The following is a 24,581-nucleotide window of genomic DNA, read 5'->3' as shown; positions in this document are numbered from 1 at the left end:
GTTCCTCTTTTTATTACACAGTAAGATATGTATCAGGGATATTCTTTGAAAAACCAGTCTCTTGTTCTACTTGTATTTTGAGTCTGTCAAAATGATTTTGTATAAGTTGCTTAATAATAATGTGTGCTTTTTTTTTTTCTTTCTTCATTTGCAGTCCATTGTGGGAGATGGCACAGGAGGGCATTGACATAAAGGCAATCAAGTGGACCCAACACTGAATGCATTCATTACTTCCTTCCTCATTTGTACATAAGTTTTGTGTTGATATTTGTGATTATGAAAAAGAAAGTAGAGTATAATTAAGGCTGTGTATACAGTATCATTTAACTGTGACTGTGATAAGAGACAATTAAAGATCAGAATAAGATTGTAATTTATTTTGCTAATGGGAGCTGCATTAAGACAGTTTGTTCAAGATTGTGTACGAATGACATGTAAATAAGAACTTTAGCTTTTACAATTACTTTATGATCACCTGAGTTACGAATAGGTCTATAGTTCCCTTCTTTCCATGAAAGAGTTTAAATTCAACTAAAGAACAAACCAATGGACACATTCCCATGTCGCTTTGAAAACCCAGTAAAGTCAGTCAAGACACATTTCACACTAGATATAAGTAAACCTTGTGATGTGCGAAAGAATAATTGCGTGTTTTTGCTTTTCATGTATATGTGGTACATTTACTGTATAATTTGAAAACTTATTTTTCATGAACATAATTTTGTTTTCGATTATATATTAAAAATAAAGAATTACCTATACACGGTTTAGTTTACGAGTGATCCTAATGTAAACAAAGTGCAGTTTTATCCCTCCGCCCAGATCTAATGAGTGTAGGACAAAATCCAAGCTAAAGGCGGACAAAATTCAAGGAACAGTATCATGTGCGTAGCTGTGATATGTGCCTGTATGTGCGTAGCTGTGATATGTGCCTGTGAACACCCTAATTAAATTGTATGTTTGTTTATTTCTTCAATTGTCATGCATTCTAGTTTTATCTATAATTCTTCAATTATCGAAATAATATTTCATTTACTTTTAAAAAACTGAAAATCCAATAAGACATGTAAGATTGTCACAATAAGAGTGCAAATGAGCTTTAATTACTCATAAAATATTCTGGCTTCTGCTAGGACATGCCCAGGTGGATCCAATTTAGGATGATCAGAAATGTTTTGATTAAAAAGAGCATACTCGCATAAATCAACCAGAAAATGAAAGCACTGACTTGCTAAATCAGAGATAACAAACAACAGGAAAGCAGCCCAGTCACTTAATTCTATTCTATTCATAGAGAATTAAAGTAGAAATAAATTAAAAAGATATAATTTAGATAAAAATAAATTTACTTCTCTACTCGCATAGTATTTACATCAGTTACACTTGTCAAAGTAACCAATAACATACATTTTCATTTAGTTTATCTAGACACATTTTCACATTTCGATTTTGTAGATCACTTTTACATTATTTAATTCATACACATTATTACATTATAAAAACACACACTTCAATAGCATTTAAACATAATAAATAGTGGGTGGCAACGAAAAAAAAAAAGCATTGTACCATTACCATATTCACATTTTGATCTTGATAGGCACAGCCATATTTTACTTATTTAGAATATGCGCGAGAAACACGAAAAAAAAAAAAAAAAAAAAAGCATTCTACAACTACCGTACATATTTCACATTTTGATCATTTCTGACGAAAATTTGATTAGTATATCAGAATTATTATTTTCTAAATATTCATAAAACACTACCAACAAACAAATCAAGACTTCTGTATGCCACCTTATAAGGATGAAATTAAAATATTCCAATGAATGGTCTTATAACAATATGCTGAGTGTCTTAAATATATTATATATAATAAAATTGAGATGAAAATACATACTTTTACAACTTAATGTACGCCAATCACATACCAAGTGCGTTCAATCTAAATGTTTACAATGGGATGCACTTTTCAGAAAATGACTCAGACTGCTCTATCATTGTGGCTGCCAGAACTTGATTCTTCCTGATACCTTGGATTGCACTCCACATGGATGGATGCTATGTCCAATCAATCGCTGAAAGTCACTGTTCCATGCTTCACAGAAGTTATTTGTCTGTACTGTTTGCTCATGAACATTCCATAAAGCTGGCGGGTATGGTGTTGGTACTCTCCTAATCCTCAGTTGGCTATCATTCGGTTAGCGGTATTGAATTCGACGAAAAGTCCCCCTCACATAAGTTTTATCAAAATAATCTACCAATTCTGCTAGCTCTGGTGGTGCATTGTCCACTTCATATCTCAGGCCACTTTCAACTTGGTTCTCTGGTACAAATATGAAGCACGAAATCATTCCACTATACATACGCACTGGTTCTTCTTCCCGGTATAACATTGTTAAACCTAATTTCTGAAATTTCCTCCACACAGACTGCGATAAATGGTAGAAACAGCCCTTCACATTTACACCTCGTCCGAAATAATGTTTGACGGCGTTCATCATTGACATTTCGAAGTCCATCACAATAATCAGAGCGTCAACTATTATATTCAGAGAATCACACTTGTCAACAATAGCTGATAGAAATTCATTGTAGGTCTCTTGTGTCTGATTCGACAGAAATCCATACACACACGTCACAGCTGTCTCGCCTATTGGAACCACAGGAGCCACTACAAAATTTCCATCCATAAACCATGTGTCCGATAACGCGAGAAGCCTCAAATATTCTTCAGTAGCGAAAATCAGTGCTCTTCTTGCAGCGGCAGGCCCATTATCGTGGATAAGGAATGGCATGGTATTAATTCCCCCAGTTGTTGTTATCACCTTCTAAAACCAAATCGTGTATTGCGGCTGGTTCTTTTGGAAATGTGCCTCTCTTATGCCTTCGAAGATCTTTCTGAATAGAAGACACTTTATCAAGATGAAGCATTACTTCCTTTTGCACACACTGCAAATTATTTGCGATAACTTCAATGGGTGTAGACGTTAAGTTCGTAGCCTTCATCTTCATTCGTGACTTACAGGCTGTAATAGCTTCTTCGTTACTGGGATGATTATGTTCTACGAAATTGCTTGGCTCCTGAATCTAGGGGAAAAAAATGTAAAAACAAAAATTATAAACTAGCAAACAAATGTGTGTATTGTTTGACAAAAAGACACATTTTCCATTAAATCTAATTTCCTTGTTTTAATCCCATCTATTTGAAATTACGTAAAGTTCTGGAAACGTAATAATTTTATTAGATCAATTCTTGTAGTATCACTATTTAATATTTTCTAAACTAAAAATTATAAAATAACCTTATAGTTAGGGAGCGGGAGTTCATGATCTAAAAATATAGATATATTACGTAAAAAGTACATACAAGTTTGATTTTGAATGGAAATCACGAAATATTAATTTAAACAACTTAATGGATAAGACAAAAACTGTAAATTATTCAGTATAAAATGTACTAAATTCTTGCAACTCGAAAGTAGTAGTCCTGGGTTTACTCCGGTGCAATGTCTTGAGAATATTGCCAAAAATTAGAAGAATGAAAAAAAAAATACCGACGCTTTCAAAAAAATAATAAATAAATTATACCGAAACTTAAGAAGAATGACTTAAAATAAGAAAGAAAAAAAAAACCTCCTAAATTCCCTATCATCAAATTTCCTAATAATTACTAACTATTAGTATCTACTTACAATACTATTATTATTTAGTGACGATAAACAACAAACATTAAAAAATTCACTATATTCAACCTACCTCTTTATCAGTAGTAACAGCTCCTTTGCATGAGTTTGTTCTTCTCTTCACATAGCTCCAGTGAATAGTACTCTTTGAGATATAACCGTTCAAGCATAATTTAGAATCACCTTTGTTCGACGTTATCAGCTCCACTTTTAAAACTGCAGCAAATCACAAGATTTCACTTCCTTTTATAGAAAGTGGAAGTTCAAATTTTAGATGTAAACAAAACTGAAGCGTTTATTGACTAATGAGGACGAAACTCGAAATTCCATTAGCTGGTTGGTTTTAATATAAACTCAGCAAACTCGGAAGAGTATTGTATACTGGGAACAATGTGAAAGACTTCAGAAACCTTCTTGTTAGACAAACTAAATGAAAATGTATATGTTATTGGTTATTTTGACAATGTAACTGATGTTTCGCAAAGACAATTAAAACATAAGTTAATATGGATGTCATAAGTAATTAAAGCTCATCTGCACTCTTACTGTGACAATCATACATGTCTTATTGGATTTTCAGTTTCAAAACTAAATAAAATGTTATTTCAATAATTGAAGAATTACAGATAAAATTTTAGAATGCATCACAATTGAAGAAACAAACAAACATACAATTTAATTAGGGTGTTCACAGGCACATACCACAGCTACGCACATGATACTGTTGCTTGGATTTTGTCCGCCTTGCCAGAATTTAGCTTGGATTTTGTTCGCGCCCCGCTCTAACAGCTGAAGCAGCATTGCCAGGTCGGAACCAAAATACCTGTAGAAATACTTCAACTCGTATTTTTATTAAACGCATCTGAGTAATTATTGTATTAAATGTAATGAAAATATAATTTTCATTGTATAATTTTCAGTTGCGTCTTCAACACAGTTTGTTTTATTTAATAGATAATGCCGAAACAGAGCAAATGAAATAATGTGTTCTTTCAGCATTCAGAGGGATCACAAATCTCAATAATATACGCAATAATCGCTGTTCAATCCGCCCCTTTCCGATCCTTTGTTGAGTGAGACCACAGAAAAGAGATGAGACTCAGACATCTAATCTTGTTCATTTCATTCTGATATCGAGTCAAGCTCGACATGCATTTTTTTGGAATTGATTTCGTCCAATGTCGAGTGTTAGTTGGTTAATTTCTTTCCTACTATATCCAGTGAACAAAAATAAAGCCATTATTTCTAACCTTGCTTTACTGAATGGCGTTATTGTAGTAGGCTTTAACTTTCGAGTATTTTGTTGACGCATGTCCAAAAATGTGCGTACAGGTTGTTAATCTGTCGGCAATCTGATAATGCTACAGTTATTATTGTTGCAAAAAACACACCAATCTGTGCTGTTTTTTTTTTCTTTTTTTTTCTTTCTTTAAATGATTCTCTTAAGACAGTCTGCACTGATATTTCTTGGTGCATTAGCATATAATTGCGCACAGATTTAATATGCGTTAAAAGTGATAAGCCATGAAAATTATAATTCATGCAAAAATAAATAAACAAATGCACTAACGTGTACTACGGTACATTAGGTTAAGTTAATTTAGATTAGTAGAGTAGGTTACGCTTGCATGTTGTTTCTACAAGTATCTTAATGTGGGTTTCGCACTAATACGAGTTTCTGTAACACTTATAAAAGTTTCACACTAATAGCGCTACACGTCTAAACATAAAATACAGCCTTTGTACACTGTACAGAGATACTCCACCGTCAGAAAATAGCAGCTCTCTTTCATATACACTCTTTTTAATACTTATAATGGGTTCAAGACCAGGGTGCTAAATCCTGCAGGGTATGAAGGGAATTCCCAGCACTAAATATTCAACAAAGTAACACTACTGTCAGAAGTTTGCAAGTTATTTTACAGTAATTCATATAGAAGTAACATATATTTCATATGTAGTTAATAGGTAAACTTATGGTTAACGGTATGTGCAGCCTTACAGTTTAACAATTATGGATGTTCAAATGTGTGAATTCTTTATGTTGAAACATTCCAGTGCATTTTTTTACACTCCTACCCCGCCCTCTCACTTCGATTGTTATGATTTCGCACCCTGATTCAGACTAGTAACTACATTTTGAAGCTGTATTTCAGTGTGCACAAAAGCTCCACTGTCGGAAATTAATATCTAATACAATCCTCTTTCAGATTCACTTACTCAATTTAATCGTAAAATTACTAGAAACAGTTCCTTATACTCGTACTCTGCACCATAAATCATTGCCAAACATTGTGATTTAGCAAACTAATTCAAACGAACTCAGAAAATAATAAAACCGCAAAATATTCATATGGCCATTTGTTACATACAATAATACAAAAATGAGTGATTTTTATTTGACAGTTGGGAAATTACGGTAATTTCCGAACTATAAAAACAGGGATAAAATGAGAGGTAGAACTTGTTCATCTGACACTGATCCGTATCAAAGACAGTTTCTTGCCATCTCTTACAATTACAATTTACACAAATCAATATTAAAACCGAAAGTTCTGTTTCTTACTGTGTCAAGTTTCAGTAGAAAAATAACGCTAAGATAAAGTATATTCTTCGGACACTGAATCCTATATGGTAGCCTCCTATTAACATTTTCGTTCTAAGGAAAATAATGTTAAACCGAAAGTAACAGTAGACTTCGAACATTTCCGGTTGAGTACAATCTGAGATGGAGACTATTCGTGTGGTACTGAAATATCAAAAACCTGTTTGTCACTATCCATTTCCGTTTTGGCTCTATGTAGATCAATATTGAAACAAAGTTCTAGTAGTTTTCTACCTCTTCCGCTTTTATAGAGCGTTACGGATGAAGATGGTAAATTTTGTTGAGATAGTCAATTGGTTCCAGGAAAGTTCTTGTCACTATCTATTACCGTTCTCGTTCTATGGCGATCAACGTTTAAACCGGAAACGAGTTCTTGTCACTATCTATTACCGTTCTCGTTCTATGGCGATCAACGTTTAAACCGGAAACGAGTTCTTGTCACTATCTATTACCGTTCTCATTCTATGGCGATCAACGTTTAAACCGGAAACGAGTTCTTGTCACTATCTATTACCGTTCTCATTCTATGGCGATCAACGTTTAAACCGGAAACGGTTAATTTTCACCACTTCCTGTTTGAAAAGAAGGTTATCAAAGATGAAACTTATTCTTAGGACGCTGAACCGATTCTAAAATTCATCTCGATATCTCTTACCGAATCTGCTCTGAACCTATGGACAGACGATCGGATGGATATAGCCATTCCATAAGAGTACTGACACATGCATAGCTTAGTTTGGAAGTCTAAAAATCTTTAGATCATACTATGTGAAAGAGCAGATGTGACGTAATGCACGACTTGAAAATTTCTCGTTAATTTCCCTTCTTCTAATTATCCTTTTTACCATTTCCATGTTTGGATCTTGATATTTAGGAATAAATGAGAGACGGTTTATTATGGATTCTAAAATTGGATCTGTTATCTTTATATGCATTCTATGTTGCATTTCGGTTCCAATCACATGGGTTTGTTTTTGATTAGGATCACTCTTATAGTGACCATGGTACAGTATAATCTTTTAGTTACCGTGAAACACTGCAATATCATGGTCATTCATATAAACTTATTACAGTAGTATATATTTTGTAAAAAACTAGCTCTGTGAATTAATGCTTCATATAAAAGACAATAACTTGCCTTTGAGTAATACGATTTCCACTCACTTTCGAAATGAGCACCACCGAAAAACTGTCTTTTTTAAATGTATAATATGTGCAATTTCATTTTGTTATAAATACATATTAAAATCCTTCAATAAAAGCCATATTAGAATTAAAATCTTATTTATTAACGTAACTGACTATCTTGGGATTATAATTTAATGTAGATGCACATTAAGTTTCGTATCACTCATAACTTGTTTGTTCTTTCGTATACAGCGTTCATTCGAACACGCACACACGTTATTTTTTTTTCTTAAAAAAAAAAAAAAAAAAAAAAAGTTATGTTTAACATGCTAATTGCTTAAGCAGCAAACAATACAAAATAGTAATATTACAGCGCATAACTTGCACATATGCATAAGTTAAAATTTGTTTCATTACATTTGTTAATGTTTTAGACGTAATTTTCCTTCAGTCTTCCATGGCAATGACTTCACAAAATCACAGCATTTTGTAATTTGTTTGACGTCATCTTACAGAAACTTCCTCACACACACACACTGACAGAAACAATCCAAAACCGCATCACGCCATTTTTATAAAAGTCTAATGTAGTGGCTAACACATACAAGAAGGTTCAGTAGCTTCTTCCAAAGGAGTGATTTTGAATGAACTTTCTTCCATATTTTGCAGTTCAAGTTTGGAGCGGTTAGATTCCACTAAATGATGAGCAATATCTGCAAACATTTCTTCCACTCCTTGCCCTGTTTTGCAGGATGTCTTATATGTAGCACTTATTAAATTATGACATTGCTCACTGAAAAATAGAAAGGTAAAATTCAAAATCATAGTTATTATATGGTTTGTTCAACTGAAACCCGTTACTAACTACATGTTTCATGTACATGGTTGCATGCATCAGAGATGCCACATCTCAAATCACGATATGAGATGCCGGACACTTTGAGCAAATCTACGCACTTATATTATATTTGACTATAACCGGAGTTACGTTTGTATGTTTGAAATAAAGAATCCTCACACACTAGAAAAGGTAGAATATAAAAGGGTTCACCAAATGCTTCATCAGATGGAATCGAAAGAAGAAGAAGAAAAAAAAAGTAAAATAGCTGTGGAGCTTCTAGGTGGGGCGTTATGTAGGCATTCCAACATACCAAAACGTAAAAACGCTCATATGTTTCATTTGTAGTGTGTGTGTTTATATTTCCACTATATATATTCTCCCAACTTCTTCTATTCCTTATCTGACGCAGCATTTTACTAAAAAGGGTAGGGAAAACTACGATAACGGAGTGAAACATTCTAAATGTCACCCGACAGAACTATTTTGAATTTTACCGTTCAATTCCATTCAAGTTTTCTAGTTTGCTTTTATATATATATAATTTCCTCCACACTAAGACATTTATACTAACGCCAACTGCTGACAATATGTCGCAAAGAATGTGTCATTATTTGGTATACAAAGCATCCAAAAGTATTTCGAAATAAACTGATACGAGAGGAGAATGAAGAAGTAACGCACAGCAATATATGTGCAACAAATTGTAGTAGGTAAGACAGCAAGATTATATACAAAGTAAAGGCTCATATTAAAAGTTCCTTGTCAACGTAGTCACCAAATCTCTTAACACGTTTCTCCCATCGCGACACAAGCGTCAAAATATCATGTTCATGTGGAAGTATAGACATCTACGCACAACCATCATCAGGACTGAAACGTTTGGAATATAAAAAATAAAGCACACTACAAAATTCAAATTAAATAACTCTGGATGGAATGGAATGAAGTGAAATAGGAAGTAGTTTTGAGTAAGCCATAAAGAGCTACATCGAATACTTAGAAAGTTTCATTCCGTTATCCTAAGTCTCCATACTCTTTGTGGCTGGTGAAAGTACTCGTACTTGTTTGACTATGATCTGGTAATTCATTTATTCTCTAATCTTGCTTTGAGATTCCTTTGTTCCAACCATAAAGATTTTACTGAAAACTCATTTAAAAACATCCTATATCTACCAGACTAGAAGAAAATCTGCACATGCTACTTGTAGTACGAAGGTTGTCGGTGAATAAGTGTATTTGTCTGTAGATTACAGTTTGTGTCTGCAATGCTAGGACGGCGCAAGCGAACTACTATTGTGCAACTGACTTCAGGCAAAGCCGTAGTGGGGCTGCGGGGCCAAGTGTCATTCCGCAGAAATACCGCACAATTATGTGACGCGTCAATGGTACCTTGGTGGTATGCACTGATGAAAGGCACATGGTTCCAAGAGAAAGAACGGTCTTCTCTGCTCCCGCTATACCGGGGAGCGCCTCAACAGAAAAATAATTCGGATTGCCTAGACAGGACGATGACGGTGCAATCAAAACCGCTGTGACTCAAACCACCTCATGTAAGTTCATGGACATTACACAATAGATGGATAGGGGCAGGTCTATTTACATCGCACGATTGTTTTTAGAAATGCCTATGCCGAGAACATTTTTGGTGGTGTCGCAGAAGAACGCGGTGGCGAAGTGAACTGAGATATTTAGCGATGTCGGCTTGAGAATTTCCTGAAACAATATGTTGTTCAATGATGTTTATCAGGCAGTGTGAAACGGCAACAACAAAACAAAATATTAAAAAAAAAAAAAAAAAAAAAAATGTTGCACCAGTTCGAAATTCCATGCAAACACACTGTATATATACGTAACTTCATTTATAATTTTATGCTGGAATCAGTTAGTTATTGGAAAATTTTACCAATGAAAGATAGTAAGAATTTTGAAGGCTATTACTTAAATGTATAATTCTAGCACTCGCCTGGTATAATTGAGAAAAAATCTCGCAACGACTTGTAGAGGTGGTCGACATTTCAATTGCAAAAGAATAATGATAATAGTTCATCCATGCTACTCGATTGTCACCTGGGTATGACGACATGCCTTAATAAGAGAAATACGTTCATCAGCATAAGTAACTGGAAAGTTTTTACAGTTTGTTACTATTTGTTGCATACATAGTTTTACATGACACGGAAGTTATACAATGGAGACAAACAACATAATTCACATATGTAGACATAACGCTATACTCTTCCACCTTGTCTCGAGAATTTAAGAAGCGGATTTAAAAACCTAAGAAATCCACGTGCGTGAAATGAACATACAAAATTCGATAAAGTTAAAATACTGATTTCCATTTTATGTCCTAAATCCACAGTTTCATTAGTGAACAGAAATTTTTAAAATAATTGAAGCAAGAATTCTATAACCAACGAACTTTCAAAGTAAACTCGATCCATACAAACTATGGTTAAAATACTACGTTTCCTCACCAGAAATTCTCCATTTCACTGTCTGTCACTTGGATCTGTCCCACCAAATCAGCTTTGTTTCCACATAAGAATATTTTCGCATTTTCTGCATATGTCACTATGTCTAACAGGTGTTGGGAAAGGATGTGGAAGGACGCTGGATTGTCCAAGGCAAAAACCAAAACTGCTGCTTCCGCAAATTTATAATAACTTGAAGTAATAGAAGCTACTCGTTCCATTCCTCCTGTGTCCCATAACTGAAGCTGCAAATACACACGTTATCTATATTAATTATACCCTACAAGAACTTATGTACGATAAAAAATCATTGTGAAACTACTGCTAATTACTGTTCTATTACGGAGAGAAGATAATACTGCAACATAAAAACATTATGTTACACACATTGTCTTTATTGGACGATTACGTATCTTACATTTTTTGTCATTCCAAACAAAATTCGGTACACAGTACTGATTGCTACTTGTAACTGTTACTAAAACCTTACACACTTCTTGCATATAAGCTCTATCGAAGAAGTCTGCAATAATTGACAACATTCACAATAAATAATCCTTCGCGTCAGAAAAAAGCTGATGCACAAATTCAGTTTCTAGTACTTACTGCAAAAGTTCATAGCAAACCAACTTCTGTTTTTATATTGTATATGCAATATAAAAACGCGGTAAGTTCGCCTAAAATGAGGTCTAATACATATTACAGTCTGCAGTTAACATTGTACGTGTGACTATAAAGAATGAACTCACGAAAAAGGGAATGTGAATATGCAAATGACTATCTTAGCTACTTAAAGCTTCCACTAGCATTAAATAGTTATTAACAACAAAATTTGTATATCACCGTCTGAGATTCAACACCGCGTATCTCCAATTTTGGCAGATTTGAGTTTTTGATACCATTGTAATCAGTATAGGAGGACGCACAATCTGGTTGAGTAGTACACCTGTATCATGACAAATGGCTCTTATTCTCTTCAAAGTAATACTGCGTATGATGAGGCTGAAGCTTTATTTTATACGTTTTTTTTGTCTCTCCTGTAACATTGGTGAAATATTACTTACGTGGTATTGAATCTCAGACGACGATATGTAAGCTTTTAGTTAACGTTTTCGATAGCATACTCCTCTGAATCAAAAATCAAGCATTTGCTAAGCGTGCCTTACTCCCACTTCTCAAAAATATTGTGGCACTCTCGTGGGTAGAGTGGGCATGCGCTCCACAGACTTCATGCACCAGAGGTGAACACTCTACCACTGAGCCACCATTACTCGTTTTATTGGATGACGTTTTGCCTTCAATGAGATTTGTTCTGATTCAACATTGCAACACGCAAGGAATTTTAAAGAAAGCGAAACAAGTTCAAGTCTGATGGCGCATAGACAGGTGAGTATTGTAAAGTGTAGCAATATATCCCATCAAAGCACCGATAATCACTGACAAGTAATCAAACTTTAGTGTGGTTAGTGTCATCGTAATGGAACACAACTTGAACGAACTCTGGACATTTCTGGATGATGAATTCGTTGAAACTGCCCAAACACCGACAACATATATTTGAATTCATTGGTAAAAGCTCGAAAAATATAACAGCTACCACATTGCGAGCATACCATTCTGTTGAATGGCTGCTTTCGATGTGACTTCAGATGGACCGTCACATCGGACCAAGACCGTTTGAATATCACATTATTGTAAACAATTACGTGATCGTGAATGCTTTAATGATTGATATTCAATGTTTTTCGTGTCGTATAACGGGAAGTCGGACTCGATCAATGTTTTTATTTTGTCAACATCATTCTCGGTAAGCAGTCCTTGACCGAGAAGCATAATTAAAATCTACATTACTAGCCGGAATTTCATGAACCCAGGTTGGCACTGACGTTCTTGCAGAGCACTTCCACCATAAACTATGTAATTTTGCAGAAGCTAGTCACGCGTTCTGCACTTTATGGAAGTAAAACAGTAAAGTAGGGCGAAAAGGCAATTTGGTATTTCATCTTCAGCTTGGAAAAATCTGCAAAACTCAACCAAATTGTTCAACTTTTTGTCAGCTGTCAAATTACATAGTAATAATAGATGCGGATGACTAATACTTTCAGAAATTAACGAGTGCCATTTGCTGCAAAAATGAGTCATGACTTTTCCGTCTACCCAATAAACACCAGGTACAACTAAGGAAATTAAATTATGAAAATGCAACACTAGATAAACAACTACCTGAGGTTCGGAACAACTCCTACAACGAAAAGAAAACAGAATGGAACTTACATGAGGAAATAAACTAGGGAGGGTTAATTCACATAAATGAACAAAGTTTATTTGTTATTTGCTCACGAGCATATTGAATGAGAAGATAACTTGTTTTCCTCGGCTATCTAAAGCCATAGTGAGGTAAGTGTAGTGCTCTGTGGAACTCGTTTGTATGAGATCCAGACATATTGATTAATGTAACATCGTTGCATACGATGCAAAGTAACACCATTGCATACGATGCACAGTATAGAATGGCCGTGATTGAGATTGCTGCTAGGGGTGGCAATATCAACAAGCGTACAGTGCATGTCATCCATCACTGTAAAAACATCTATCCCTGACACTAAGACGAAGACAAGAAATGTACAGCTCACAGATGACGAGAAGAACGCTAAAACAAAGGTAGCGGGGAAAGGTCAACGACACGGTCAAGTCCATTTTCGGTTTTTGAGGTGTAGTCTATACTTAGATGTCGTCTGATACTCCGGATAGTTATATGTGTGTTATTCTGTGGTATCATTTGAAACCTCCGTGCGAAAAGTGGGCGAGCCCATACCTACGTCACACTACTACTGCTAGGGTTCTTGTCGTCATCTGTGAGCTTTACACACCAACAGGTACGTCCCATCTGTTGTGTTCAACTGTCCTCAGGGAAACTACTGTACACAACGCCACCTTCCCACAACATGCAGTATGTCAAAGCACAATCAATTTTATCATTACCCACGAGTTGGGCCGTATGAAAACTCACCAGGCGAAGGGTCACAAGCTAGCATCTGCTCAACAGAGATTTCAATCTATCAATGAACCAACAGTTTCAACTAGTAGCATAAACAAAAGTTCAAGGGAAAAAGGAAGTTCAAGCTCCAAGTTCATATAATTTCAGGTGTATATATTTGCATATTATTTTGCTCAAGAGGAGGGAGTTAAAATTTCGGAACTCTCCCTTGTGTACGCCCTAGTTTTAACCATCATGTTTTGATAAAGGGAGGGGAATGATCACAACGTGCAAACAACAGAAACATTACAAGGTATGGAATTATACAGTCTGTTATATACAATCTGTATAAAATAACTGCACCACCTAAGAAAATACGATACATTTTGCAAATTGTTATATATATATTATTAAGGATATTAATTGCAATGGTTTCAACTTATTGCTCATACATCGTTTAGTGTTTTATCTACTACAAATATAGAGGCAAAAGATTCAAATACAATATATTACATAATAATAAGCTACAAATAGCCATTATTATAAAAAGTATGAACATAATTATTTTCATGCACTTTGTATGAACGCAGGTAACATCTCATTAATGAACAAGAAATGGATGCGAGTTTTTTTAACAGTATTGTTAAATGTATAAAAGCCATAACTGTGTATACACCCCATTCAGTACTTTGTATGTTTCCCGTGTGCCGCTTTCAGTGCTGCCAACCCACTTGGCATGCTGTGTACGAGAGACTGGCACAAGAATACGTCTAACTCATGGAACCAAACTTCGACCACAGCTTCAATAAGCTCCTTCCTTGTTTGGAAGCACTTCCCTGAAAGCTTGCGGGACATGATACGTCATTAATTTTCAATAGGATTCATGTCTGGAGAGTTAGGTGGCCACCACAACCTTTGATATGCTTGTCTGAAAAACACTTCTTAACCACAGCAGCTCTGTGACACGACGCATTATCATCTTGAAATATGAAGTAATCTAAGTTTTTACCTGAGAAATGATCCCTTGCTGTTGATAGAAGTTTACGGTTTAAAATATCCATGTAATACTGTGCATTAACTGACCTGTTGCGAATTTCAAGTTTTCCTACACCATTCAACGTGAAATAGCCCTACACCATTACACTCTCACCAAACTTGTCTGTCGGTGATATACAGTCGCTATTAAGTTCTTCCCCACTTCTCATCCCTATCATTCCCAAGTACCCTAAACTTTTTTTCATCGGAGAAAATCACATGTTTCCACTTCAACACACCACGCTTCGTACATGCAAAGAAAGTGTTTTCTGGCTCTTATGTGATTTACGTTAAGTATCGGCTTTTTTGTAGGTGTTTTCTTCCGAATTCCTTATTCTTTTAGGCGTCTACACAGTTTGAGCAATTTGTCTGAAGATGATGCTCTGCTTGTCAATGTTAGGGCCTTTATTTTCTGTCTATCCGATGGCTTGTTTTTCGCCTTCGGCCACATTAGTCTCTCAAAGAGGACTTATTATACATTATTTTCTTTTTAATAACTCTACCAACCGTTGTATGATACAGTTCAACTTGTTTTGCGATTTGACGTTGCGAAATGCCACGATGGTACAACGCCAGTATCTTCTCTTGTTTACGAGGAGATGTGTCATTCAGTATTCTACTCATTTTTAGTACGTAATCACACTAACTATTGAGGAACAATCACAAAGCACTAAATATCATATACAGATCATAAACAACAATTCACAAGCACAAAAGGTCACGTATGAAACAAATTTTCATTAACAACGATTAGTGGATCACCATTCACTTGCGCATGCATGAGGCTGCCATTTACATAGTGAATGCACTGCCACATGTTGAGCAAAGAGCACACAAAATCCATGAGCAGTAATAAAGAAAAACATATCAAATTGCAACGGCTAACAATTGTATGATACGTTAAGCCCTTTTAGAGACAAAATTAATTAACAATTTTCTAAGGGAAATTAAAACATTGAAATTTTAGCAGGTGGTGCATTTTGTAACATACTGTATATATATATATATATATATACAGGGCGTCTATAAAGTCTGATCCCGGGTCATTTGTTCGGAAACGGTTGGGTAGATGGAAAAAACAACGAACACATATCCCATTATTTTTAGTGGCACACAATTTGAGTGAAAAAGTTTTGCCCCAGGGTCCCAGATGGGGTCCAACTCAAAATTTTCAAATTGCTAGGGGGGGTCGAGTAGTATATCGTTGGAAAGGTATTGTTAAAAGAAAGAAAATGGTATCAGTCCCGAGTCCCTACATGAACCCTGTGCAAAATAGCGGTCGGTCAAGATGTCAAAACAGTGCGCATTGCAGATTCTATGGCCACCTCTAGCAATCTGAAACAGAGAATCAGATGTCAAAAACGAACAACACGTGTCGCATCATTTCAAAAGTACAACATATCGAAGTAAAATAAATTACTCCGTGTTTCCCCTTAGGGTATGAAACGGGTTTCATCTCAAACGTTTCAAATATACAGGTATGTCGTGCGAAGATCTCAATTAAAAGTATTGTTATAGCACGACCGTCCAAAAATAATATTGGCGTCAAAAATATCGATCAATCATGCTTCGTACTACATTTAACTAGTAATGAGTGCGAAATCACTACATAACAGGCACACGGATTTTCAAATTGTATGAAATTGATGTTGGAGGTATTGAGCTCAAAGCTGTTAGCCATCGGAGTACGATATACTGTAGAAAGATTCGATGAATTGCTTTCAGAAAGAAATAATATGAGACCAGGCTTTAAAAAGGGTACCGGTAGTTGTTAGGAATCGCCACTAATAATAATAAGAAGAAGACGAAGGGGGGGGGGGGGAGAATCCTGTATCCAGAAATCACAACTACAATGAAACTTGACCGAACTAGTTCTCAAGGTTACTGGCACCTCTAATAAACACTCTTTCTGTACCAACATTCCTTACATACAGGAACTGAAAGTATATAAGGAAATAATTTAAATATTTTGTATTATATCGAGATACTTCTTGTTTTCGTTGCTATGACTACTTGTTTATCTGGTTGATATAGTAATGTAGAAAGATATAGAACGAAGAACCATATTGTTGGAATTGGATGAATATTATTTTAAAGTGATAAATAAGGTATATGTTGAAATATACATATTATAAAGTGCATTACTGTGGTGTGATTCAATGTAATCTCGTGGACTTTATAAATATTCAAAGTATACTTGAATCAGGGAAAGTAACCTAAGAAATAACGTTGCAGCATTGCCTGTACGAGTTAATAGGTGTGTGTTTTGCTTTAGTTTAAAGCAACAAAATCGAATCATTTACATTTTCATTTCTTGTGCCATTTCGTGCTTTGTTTTCGCACTTACCGGCCATACGATGGTACGCTCAGCGGAAGACAAAGTGGAAATAATTTTCCTTTATGGGGAATGTGGTAGAAACTGCAGAGCAACTTTTAGAAGGTTCACTGAATTATTTCCTGACCAACCAATCGATCACAAGTATGTACCCGATTTAGTACAGAAATTTCGCGAAACACAAAGTGTAAAAGATCGGCCACGCTCTGGTCGACCTCAAGTGGATAAAGGCACAGTGCTAGAAGTTCATGGGAACGCTATTATAACATCCCAGCAATGTTTGAGTGAAATGAGTGCCTCCTTGGGCATTCCCAAACCAACAATTGGCAAAATCCTGAGAAAACATTCGTTTCATCCATACAAAATGCACATTACTCACGAGCTCAGTGAGGATGATTTTGATCGTCGTCTTGAGTTTTGTGAAGTAATGACTGCACGAATCGCTGCAAATAATCAGTTTGTACACAACATTTGTTTCAGCGACGAAAGCACATTCTATCTTAATGGACGTGTTAACACCCAAAATGTGCGTTACTGGAGCGATGCAAAACCCCACATCTTCAGAGGACATAATCAAGAACCACAAAAAGTAAATGTTTGGGCGGGAATTTTAGGAAACCATATCATAGGGCCTCTGTTCATTGATGGCACTTTAACCGGAAGATATTTAGATCTGCTCGTAAATCTAGTAGACCCTATCATTACAATGGTCATTGAAACTGCTACGACTGAAGAAAGCGAGCCAGAATTTGATGCAGAAGACATTATATTTTAACAGGATGGTTGTCCTGCACATTATGATCGCACTGTGCGTCAGTATCTGGATCATAGATTCCCAAACAGATGGATTGGTAGGCGAGGAGCAATTGAATGGCCAGCTCGATCCCCAGATTTATCTCTAAATGACTTTTTCTTATGGGGACACCTGAAAACTGTAGTCTACAGAACGCAACCAACTTCATTACTAGAATTAAGGGCCCGAATTACTACAGCTTGTCGGGAGATACCACTACTTACTTTTCAGTACGCACGTCAGGAATTTGAAGATCGTTTATACTATTGTCAGGAGGTGAATGGTGCGCAATTTCAGCATTTATTAAGCTAAAGTTCAATCCAGTTTTACACCATGTAATTTTACTCGGAATTTGATTATAGTGAGGCTAGGGACAAATGCAGAATGACCTCTGCATTTACACAGGCTCAAACGACACAAACACAGACGAGGATTTTACGTACCTGACTCAGATATTTCGAACGACACACCATTTCAATTGCCTTTCTATTTAAAAATAAATTGAGTTAAACACCATTTGGGACCATAGGCGTAGTCACAGAGTGTGCCGGGTGTGCCCAGGCACACTCTAATGGGCTGCTTTATCAAAGAGAATTAAAGACAGATATTTCAATAAATAAATAAATAATAAAAAAAAAAGCGGCATCTTTCTTTTTCCAAGGAAAATTATTAAGAGTACAGACTATTCGAAATACTGAACTTGTTGAATATACTCTCTTTCACTTCCCTTCTTTAAATTACTCCAAAGTTCAGATGTAAATCTACTTTCGGCTCTGTCTATTTTCAGATCGCTTCGCAATGCTGTGCAATCCATGAAAAAATCGTCTCAATTCATTTAATTTTACAATGAAGGTAAGATCTGTGATAGTCTGGAGATTTCAATTCCTCCAGTGATGAGGCACAAAACTGCAGTCTTGACAAATCAGTCAGCTCGCAGTATTTGTACGAAACAAATTAAGAGGAGATGAGAATTTCTTATTATTATTATCCTCTTTTAGACTCAGTTGTTTGTGGTATTGATGAGATATTTAGTCAAGAAACTACTGGAGTCATCAGTGTTGTGGGAAATCTAGTTGACTTGAATGTAAAGGATGAAGAAATAACCCTCTTAGCTAAAACATTCAAATTGTCAAGAGACGAGTTGGCAGCAGAACTGACTTCTGAAAGGAAAATCGTCTGAACCTAAGAGAAGTTCTTCTGTTATGCTACAGGAGTGGTTTCAGTGATTGGAGAAAGAAGATATTTATTGCATTCTACTCAGTAATACGGCGCTTTTATACCTGTTACAAACTGCACGTGAGAGAGAGAGTCCTCCAAGCTTACTCAAATTAAAAATAATTTAAGAGTAACTTAGAAACAAGACAGATTGGAAATCCTGCTCTTGCTGTTTGTGGAACAGGAAAGAGCTTCGTCTATTGATGTAAATGAAATTATTGATGAATTTAAGAACATTGTGTCTTTTGACAGATGTCTCTTGTTATAGATTATGTGCATTTTGATGTATTTGTTTATAATATTTCTGAACGTTTATTGTGTGTGTAATTTCTAAGCAATTTGATTTTTTTCCACTATATAGGTATATCCAAACATTTTCAACGCTGTCATTTAGTGAATTTATATTCCTTTAAAAACATTAGTGCAGTTAAAGAGCCAAGTGATTGGATTGCCACAAAGGTATTAAAAAGGCATAAAACCTAATTTATTTTCTTTGTGCACACCCAAATATAAAGTTCTAGCTACGCCTATGTCTGGGACTCTAAGGCATGTCCCCGAGTTCTTTTGTTACCACGATAAGTATTGTACTTCTGAAACGATCAGAAATGTGTTTGTCTCGTTTCACATCTGAGTTTCTGTTGTAGATTTCTATGCGTGGCTATAGACATTTCAGTGGAAACTGTGTTGACATATTAACCGACCGCTATTTTGCACAAGGTTCATGTAGGGACTCTGGACTGGTACAATTTTCTTTCTTTTAACAATACCTTTCCAACGATATGCTACTTACCCCTCCTTGCCATTTGAAAATTTTGAGTTGGACCCCCCTCCACCCCCCAGGGGACCCTGGGGCAACACTTTTTACCTCGGTATGTTCTACTTTTCAAATGATGCGACATGTATTGTTCGCTTTTGACATCTGATGCACTGTTTCAGATTGCTAGAGGTGGCCATAGAATCTGCAATGCGCACTGTGTTGACCAACATTTTGCACAGGGTTCATGTAGGGACTCGGAACTGGCACCATTGTCTTTCTTTTAACAAAACCTTTCCAACGGTATACTACTTGACCTCCCCCCTTGTCATTTGAAAATTTTGAGTTGGACCTCATCGGGGATCCTGGGGCGACACTTTTCACTCAAATTGTGTGCCCCTAAATATAATGGGATATGTGTTCGCTGTTTTTTTTTTTTTTTTCATCTACGCAACCGTTTCCCAACAAATGACCCGGGGTCAGACTTTATAGACGCCCTGTATATATACATATATATATATATTTGTGCAATATCCGTTAGTATGTGTGTAGACGAGTAAACTTGCGGTTGAACCTAGAAGTAATTGTAATAAAAGGTATTTTTATTGTTTCTGGTCTTATTGAGTGTCCTGAATAACATATCAAAAGCAGTGGCGGCTCGTACTGTCATTAACAAAGTATGCTAATATATATATATAAACTTGTACTTACCCACTGAAGTCGGAAGTTGAAACCCATCCTTCGATTCCTAAACTTCTCTATCACCCTGGAATTGAAATCTAGCATGTTGTTGATCAAACTTTTTTCTATCGAGAGCATGGTAAGGGCAGTTAACCCTTCTGACCTATGGAAATTCCTCACGAATGTCTTAATTCTCTTTAGAGATGAAAAACATCTCTGGTTCTGCTGTGGACATTGGTATGGTCACTTTTATTTGCAAAAGGGTTGTTATTTCGCTAAAATTGTTCTGTAAGTTGCTTTTAAAGATAAGCTGACAGAACCAAAAGCTCAATGCAAAGTCGCTGCTTATCTAACATTGGGTAGCTTTCAACCGCAGTGTTCAGAATATGTTCCGGAAATTTCTTCGAAAAATCACTAAAATTTGCAGAATCCAGAAGTTTGGCGGCATCCAAATGGCTTGTTTTCTCAAACAGATTTCGCGCATCCGCAGAAATGTGATCACATACTTCTTTGGCATTGGGTACTCTGCAAGATTCAATCCGTCCACATCTGTCTTCGCCAACTGTTGGAAGAACCGTATCACTTCTCCTAATGCTGTATTGTCTGTGTCATTCCGAATTTTCTCAATGGCTTCAATGATATATTTAAGTGCTTTTGTACTCTGATGGTAGGCCTGCACTGAATTTGACTATAGAAAATATTCACATGCAGCATTAGTTTGTGAAAGAATTCTAACCAAAACATGAATTCACTGTGTTGGATTTTTCAAGTTCTGAAAAGCACTCTTTCAAAATATTTTAATTTTCATAGACGGAATTGACGGTTCGTGACTTAAAATTCCATCGAGTAGCTGACCCACTCGGAATACGTCGTACAGCCACTTTTTTCAAAACAGATACATGCTGTGTGGAGCAGGAGTAAAAATGTGGAAAATCCTGAAAGACTACAGGAGAAACCCCTTGTCGATTGATTTTGAGATGTAGTTCTTTCCATTATCAAATTTAGTTGGTTAAAAATGGACGTAGTGTGCGAAAGGAAAGTGTTCTTTAATTTTAGATTGTACGCCATTAACTGATCCCTTATTATCGTTGCCCCATTAAATGTATGTGCTATAATTTTGCTACGATCTGAATCTGTGTCAAAAATGTTCAATTCATTTAATATACACTCCCGACAATTCTGTGGCTCCCTTACCTTTAGAATTAAAGAAAATTAAAAAAAAAAAGAGCAGAAAACAGACAACCGAGCAGCGAGCGCCATAAGCGAACAGAAAAGGAAAGCGAGAAAAGATGAATACTTGGCGCTTGCGCAGAATGTCTTCGGGCTCAACCTAACAATGTCTTCGGGCTCAACCTAGTACGGTGGAAGCTATTCTGGGCGAAAAAAGAGGAAAGTGGACAAGGCATATTGAGATCTTTGCTCCATGCTAGAGATATATTTGTTGGATAGGCTTGTATAGTTCAAGCGGGCTCCATTCAGTCCGCTCGGTTCGTTACTACAACTTTCACACTGCGGAAGGCGCAGATAATCGCGCTCCACGCTCGAATAAACAAGATCGTCACGGGAAAGTTCTGTATTTTGTTAATTAACGAACAGTTTAAACAAATGAATGGATGACAATTTTTTGAACTAAAATTAATCTAACATAAATACACAACCATAGGAAGCGTGCCGTAGCCCTACGCCAGAAACCGCTACTGATCAAAAGTCTAACAAAATCTGACTACGGAAAAGCCACAATTTTGAGACGCCATCTTGGATATTTTCGTAAACTACTTTGATAAACTATCCTTGTAATATCTTCGCAATGAATCAAGCTAAAGACTTGGCTCTTGTCCCAAATCGAAGCTAATAAACAATATACTCACCAAAACGTACAATTGGTATAACTGTATGCAGAATTATTTACGTAGGGTTATTGTTATACTGAAAGCCTTGTTGAGTTGGTCTTATTTTGTCACTTTCATGGCTAATAACTATGAAATCCTCAAAGATACTGGAAAACACCCCGAAATAAAATTAATAAATCCCAGTCTTAAATTTCCATCGACATCAACACTGTTTACCTATGTCTGAAAGTAAGGGAACTACGTGGTTTTATGTGATGCAGGGTATTGTATTTTGAGTCACTCACATACGCAATTCAGGTACTGTAGTTAGACATCAAAAGAAGAAGTTGGCAGAAACAACAAATGACATTTTGGATCACTGGTTTAAAAAAAGGAACTATAACTCCACTTCCATAAGACTGATTTTCATCAAGTTGGTGCCGAAGTAAAGGGCACAAGTTATAGATGAAAGAGAGAAACATGGATTTTCAATGAACTACAATTACATGTGTAATTAAATATGTTTTATTTACTTTATTTGGTACTAAACATCATGTAGGAAACTTATATACCGTAATGGTAACAGTTAATTTTTGGTATTTTTCACATTTTGTGTAACACAAAATGTGATAAACATGTAAAAATTAACTGTTACCATTGTTCTTGTAAAAAGTATATTGCGCTACGAACTTGACTAGTCCAACGATAACATACGTTTATCAAGGCCACCGATATTATCACTCACTATTAATGAATAATTTATATACAAAATACTTTTTTTTATTAATATAGATGAACAAGAAACTTAGAAATATGTTCAAATGAACAAATCAGTTTTTATGGTTGCCTCGAAATGAACCAAAAATTACAAAAGTGACACAATGAACACCAGGAAGAATAACATACATTCTTCTCATAATTTATCATAATTGAAAAGGAAAAAGAAAAATGAAATGGAAGTATCTTTCTTCAATCACAATTGCGCGAAGCAGCAGGTGAAGCACTGGCACCAGAATTAGTCATCCTCGCTTTCCCGTTCCTTTTCTGCCGCAACTGTTACATTATGATGTAATTTCATGGCATTTAGAACAGGCACTTGAGCAATCAAGGCCATGTTTCTTGCATAGCAGAACACAGAGTTGTACAGCAGCCACATTTTATGAACTTCAACAACTGCTCAGGTGCGGGGAGTTTAGCCATCTTCACTGGTGACAGGTCCATCACAGAGTTCCCAACCCCATTGGAGCAGATCGAGGTCCTTGGAAAGCTAGACCTGAACCTGAAGATATACACATAGAGTGATAGTAGCAGGCGTCTTCAATAGGCGGCAATACTTCAGGCGTCACTTGAGCTGTTAATTTAACTGTTTTGGAGATAAACTTGTGATGCGAATGTCAATGAGAGTTCGACTAATTCGACCTCCATATAGACACGCCATAGCTTTATTACCAGATCTTGATTTGTTCTTGTGTTCTCCCTGCAGTTCTGAAGATTACGGCTTGTTCTCGGAAACATTCGATTTTCCGCAAGAGTAGAATGGATTCCCGTTTCCTAACCCATATGGTTTGGATGTAGTGTTATATCCCAGTAGTGCATGAGCCAAGAGTATGTATGAGCACACGGCATTATCCAGTGTTAGTTTCATTGCCCTAATGTCGTAGACCATCACACTTTTGAATCTTTTCTTTGGTTCAGGACAAAGGAAGACATCACTGAGCTTGTTGTCGAAATAATGGATTAACAAGACCAGAAGGTCAGCGTCTTCACCAATAACTGCTGTCAAACACGCCTATGATTTTTCAATAGCTTGTTTTTCAATCAGGATGTCTGAGTCATCATGAGCATGTTTGATACCATACTCAACTTCCGTAAATTTCTCAGCCAACTGTGTTACAAAAGTCTGCTTGTTCTCTTTGTTGCTCAAGAACATGTCTTTGGTGATGGTGAAAACAGTCGACTGAGTTACATGCACTTTGGTTCTTCCAGACCTCTGCTGCGTTTGCAGAGAGCCTCAGACTTTATTGATAAGTTTTCTCCTTTGTAGGCACAAATATAGTAGTTGCTTGCCCGTACTTTGACTTAACATACTGTATATATGAAACGAAGAGTGCTTCAAATATTTGTTGCTTACTTCAAAGTAAACGGTGAAACAACCACCTATCATCAATGACATAGTACAGATTTCCTGATGTAGGAGTTGCCTGGCACTAGCCGCGCAAGTACGTT

At 36.1% G+C, this 24,581-nt stretch overlaps 3 protein-coding genes across 5 annotated transcripts in view; 1 reads left to right on the top strand and 2 right to left on the bottom strand.

The window, feature by feature from the left end:
• Positions 1 to 1,762, top strand: part of Nfs1 (Nfs1 cysteine desulfurase) — a 59,027-nt gene extending 57,265 nt beyond the window's left edge. The window contains exon 11 of the mRNA XM_081743868.1: positions 155 to 1,762. Coding sequence (XP_081599994.1) covers positions 155 to 218 — 64 coding nt within the window. The 3' untranslated portion in view covers positions 219 to 1,762. The remainder of the gene's footprint in view (positions 1 to 154) is intronic.
• A 1,042-nt stretch (positions 1,763 to 2,804) lies between these two features.
• On the bottom strand, positions 2,805 to 4,250 carry LOC145679103 (uncharacterized). The gene is made up of 3 exons (XM_081749697.1): positions 4,235 to 4,250; positions 3,762 to 3,904; positions 2,805 to 3,092 (listed from the first exon to the last, which is right to left on the bottom strand). The coding sequence occupies exons 1-3, from the start codon at positions 4,248 to 4,250 to the stop codon at positions 2,805 to 2,807; spliced, it is 447 nt and encodes a 148-aa protein (XP_081605823.1).
• Positions 4,251 to 7,720: 3,470 nt separating this feature from the next.
• Positions 7,721 to 24,581, bottom strand: part of RabX6 (RAS oncogene family member RabX6) — a 29,284-nt gene continuing 12,423 nt past the window's right edge. For all 3 annotated transcript variants that reach the window (XM_081743870.1, XM_081743871.1, XM_081743872.1), the window contains exons 3-4: positions 10,740 to 10,981; positions 7,721 to 8,214 (exon numbers count right to left, since the gene is read on the bottom strand). In XM_081743870.1, coding sequence (XP_081599996.1) covers positions 8,016 to 8,214; positions 10,740 to 10,981 — 441 coding nt within the window. In that variant the 3' untranslated portion in view covers positions 7,721 to 8,015. The remainder of the gene's footprint in view (positions 8,215 to 10,739; positions 10,982 to 24,581) is intronic.

Source organism: Thermobia domestica, chromosome 2, assembly GCF_964235325.1.
Source record: "Thermobia domestica chromosome 2, izTheDome1.hap1.1, whole genome shotgun sequence".
Taxonomy (NCBI): domain Eukaryota; kingdom Metazoa; phylum Arthropoda; class Insecta; order Zygentoma; family Lepismatidae; genus Thermobia; species Thermobia domestica.
The sequence above is the reverse complement of the archived record's forward strand: the minus strand, read 5'-3'. Positions and strand labels throughout refer to the sequence as shown.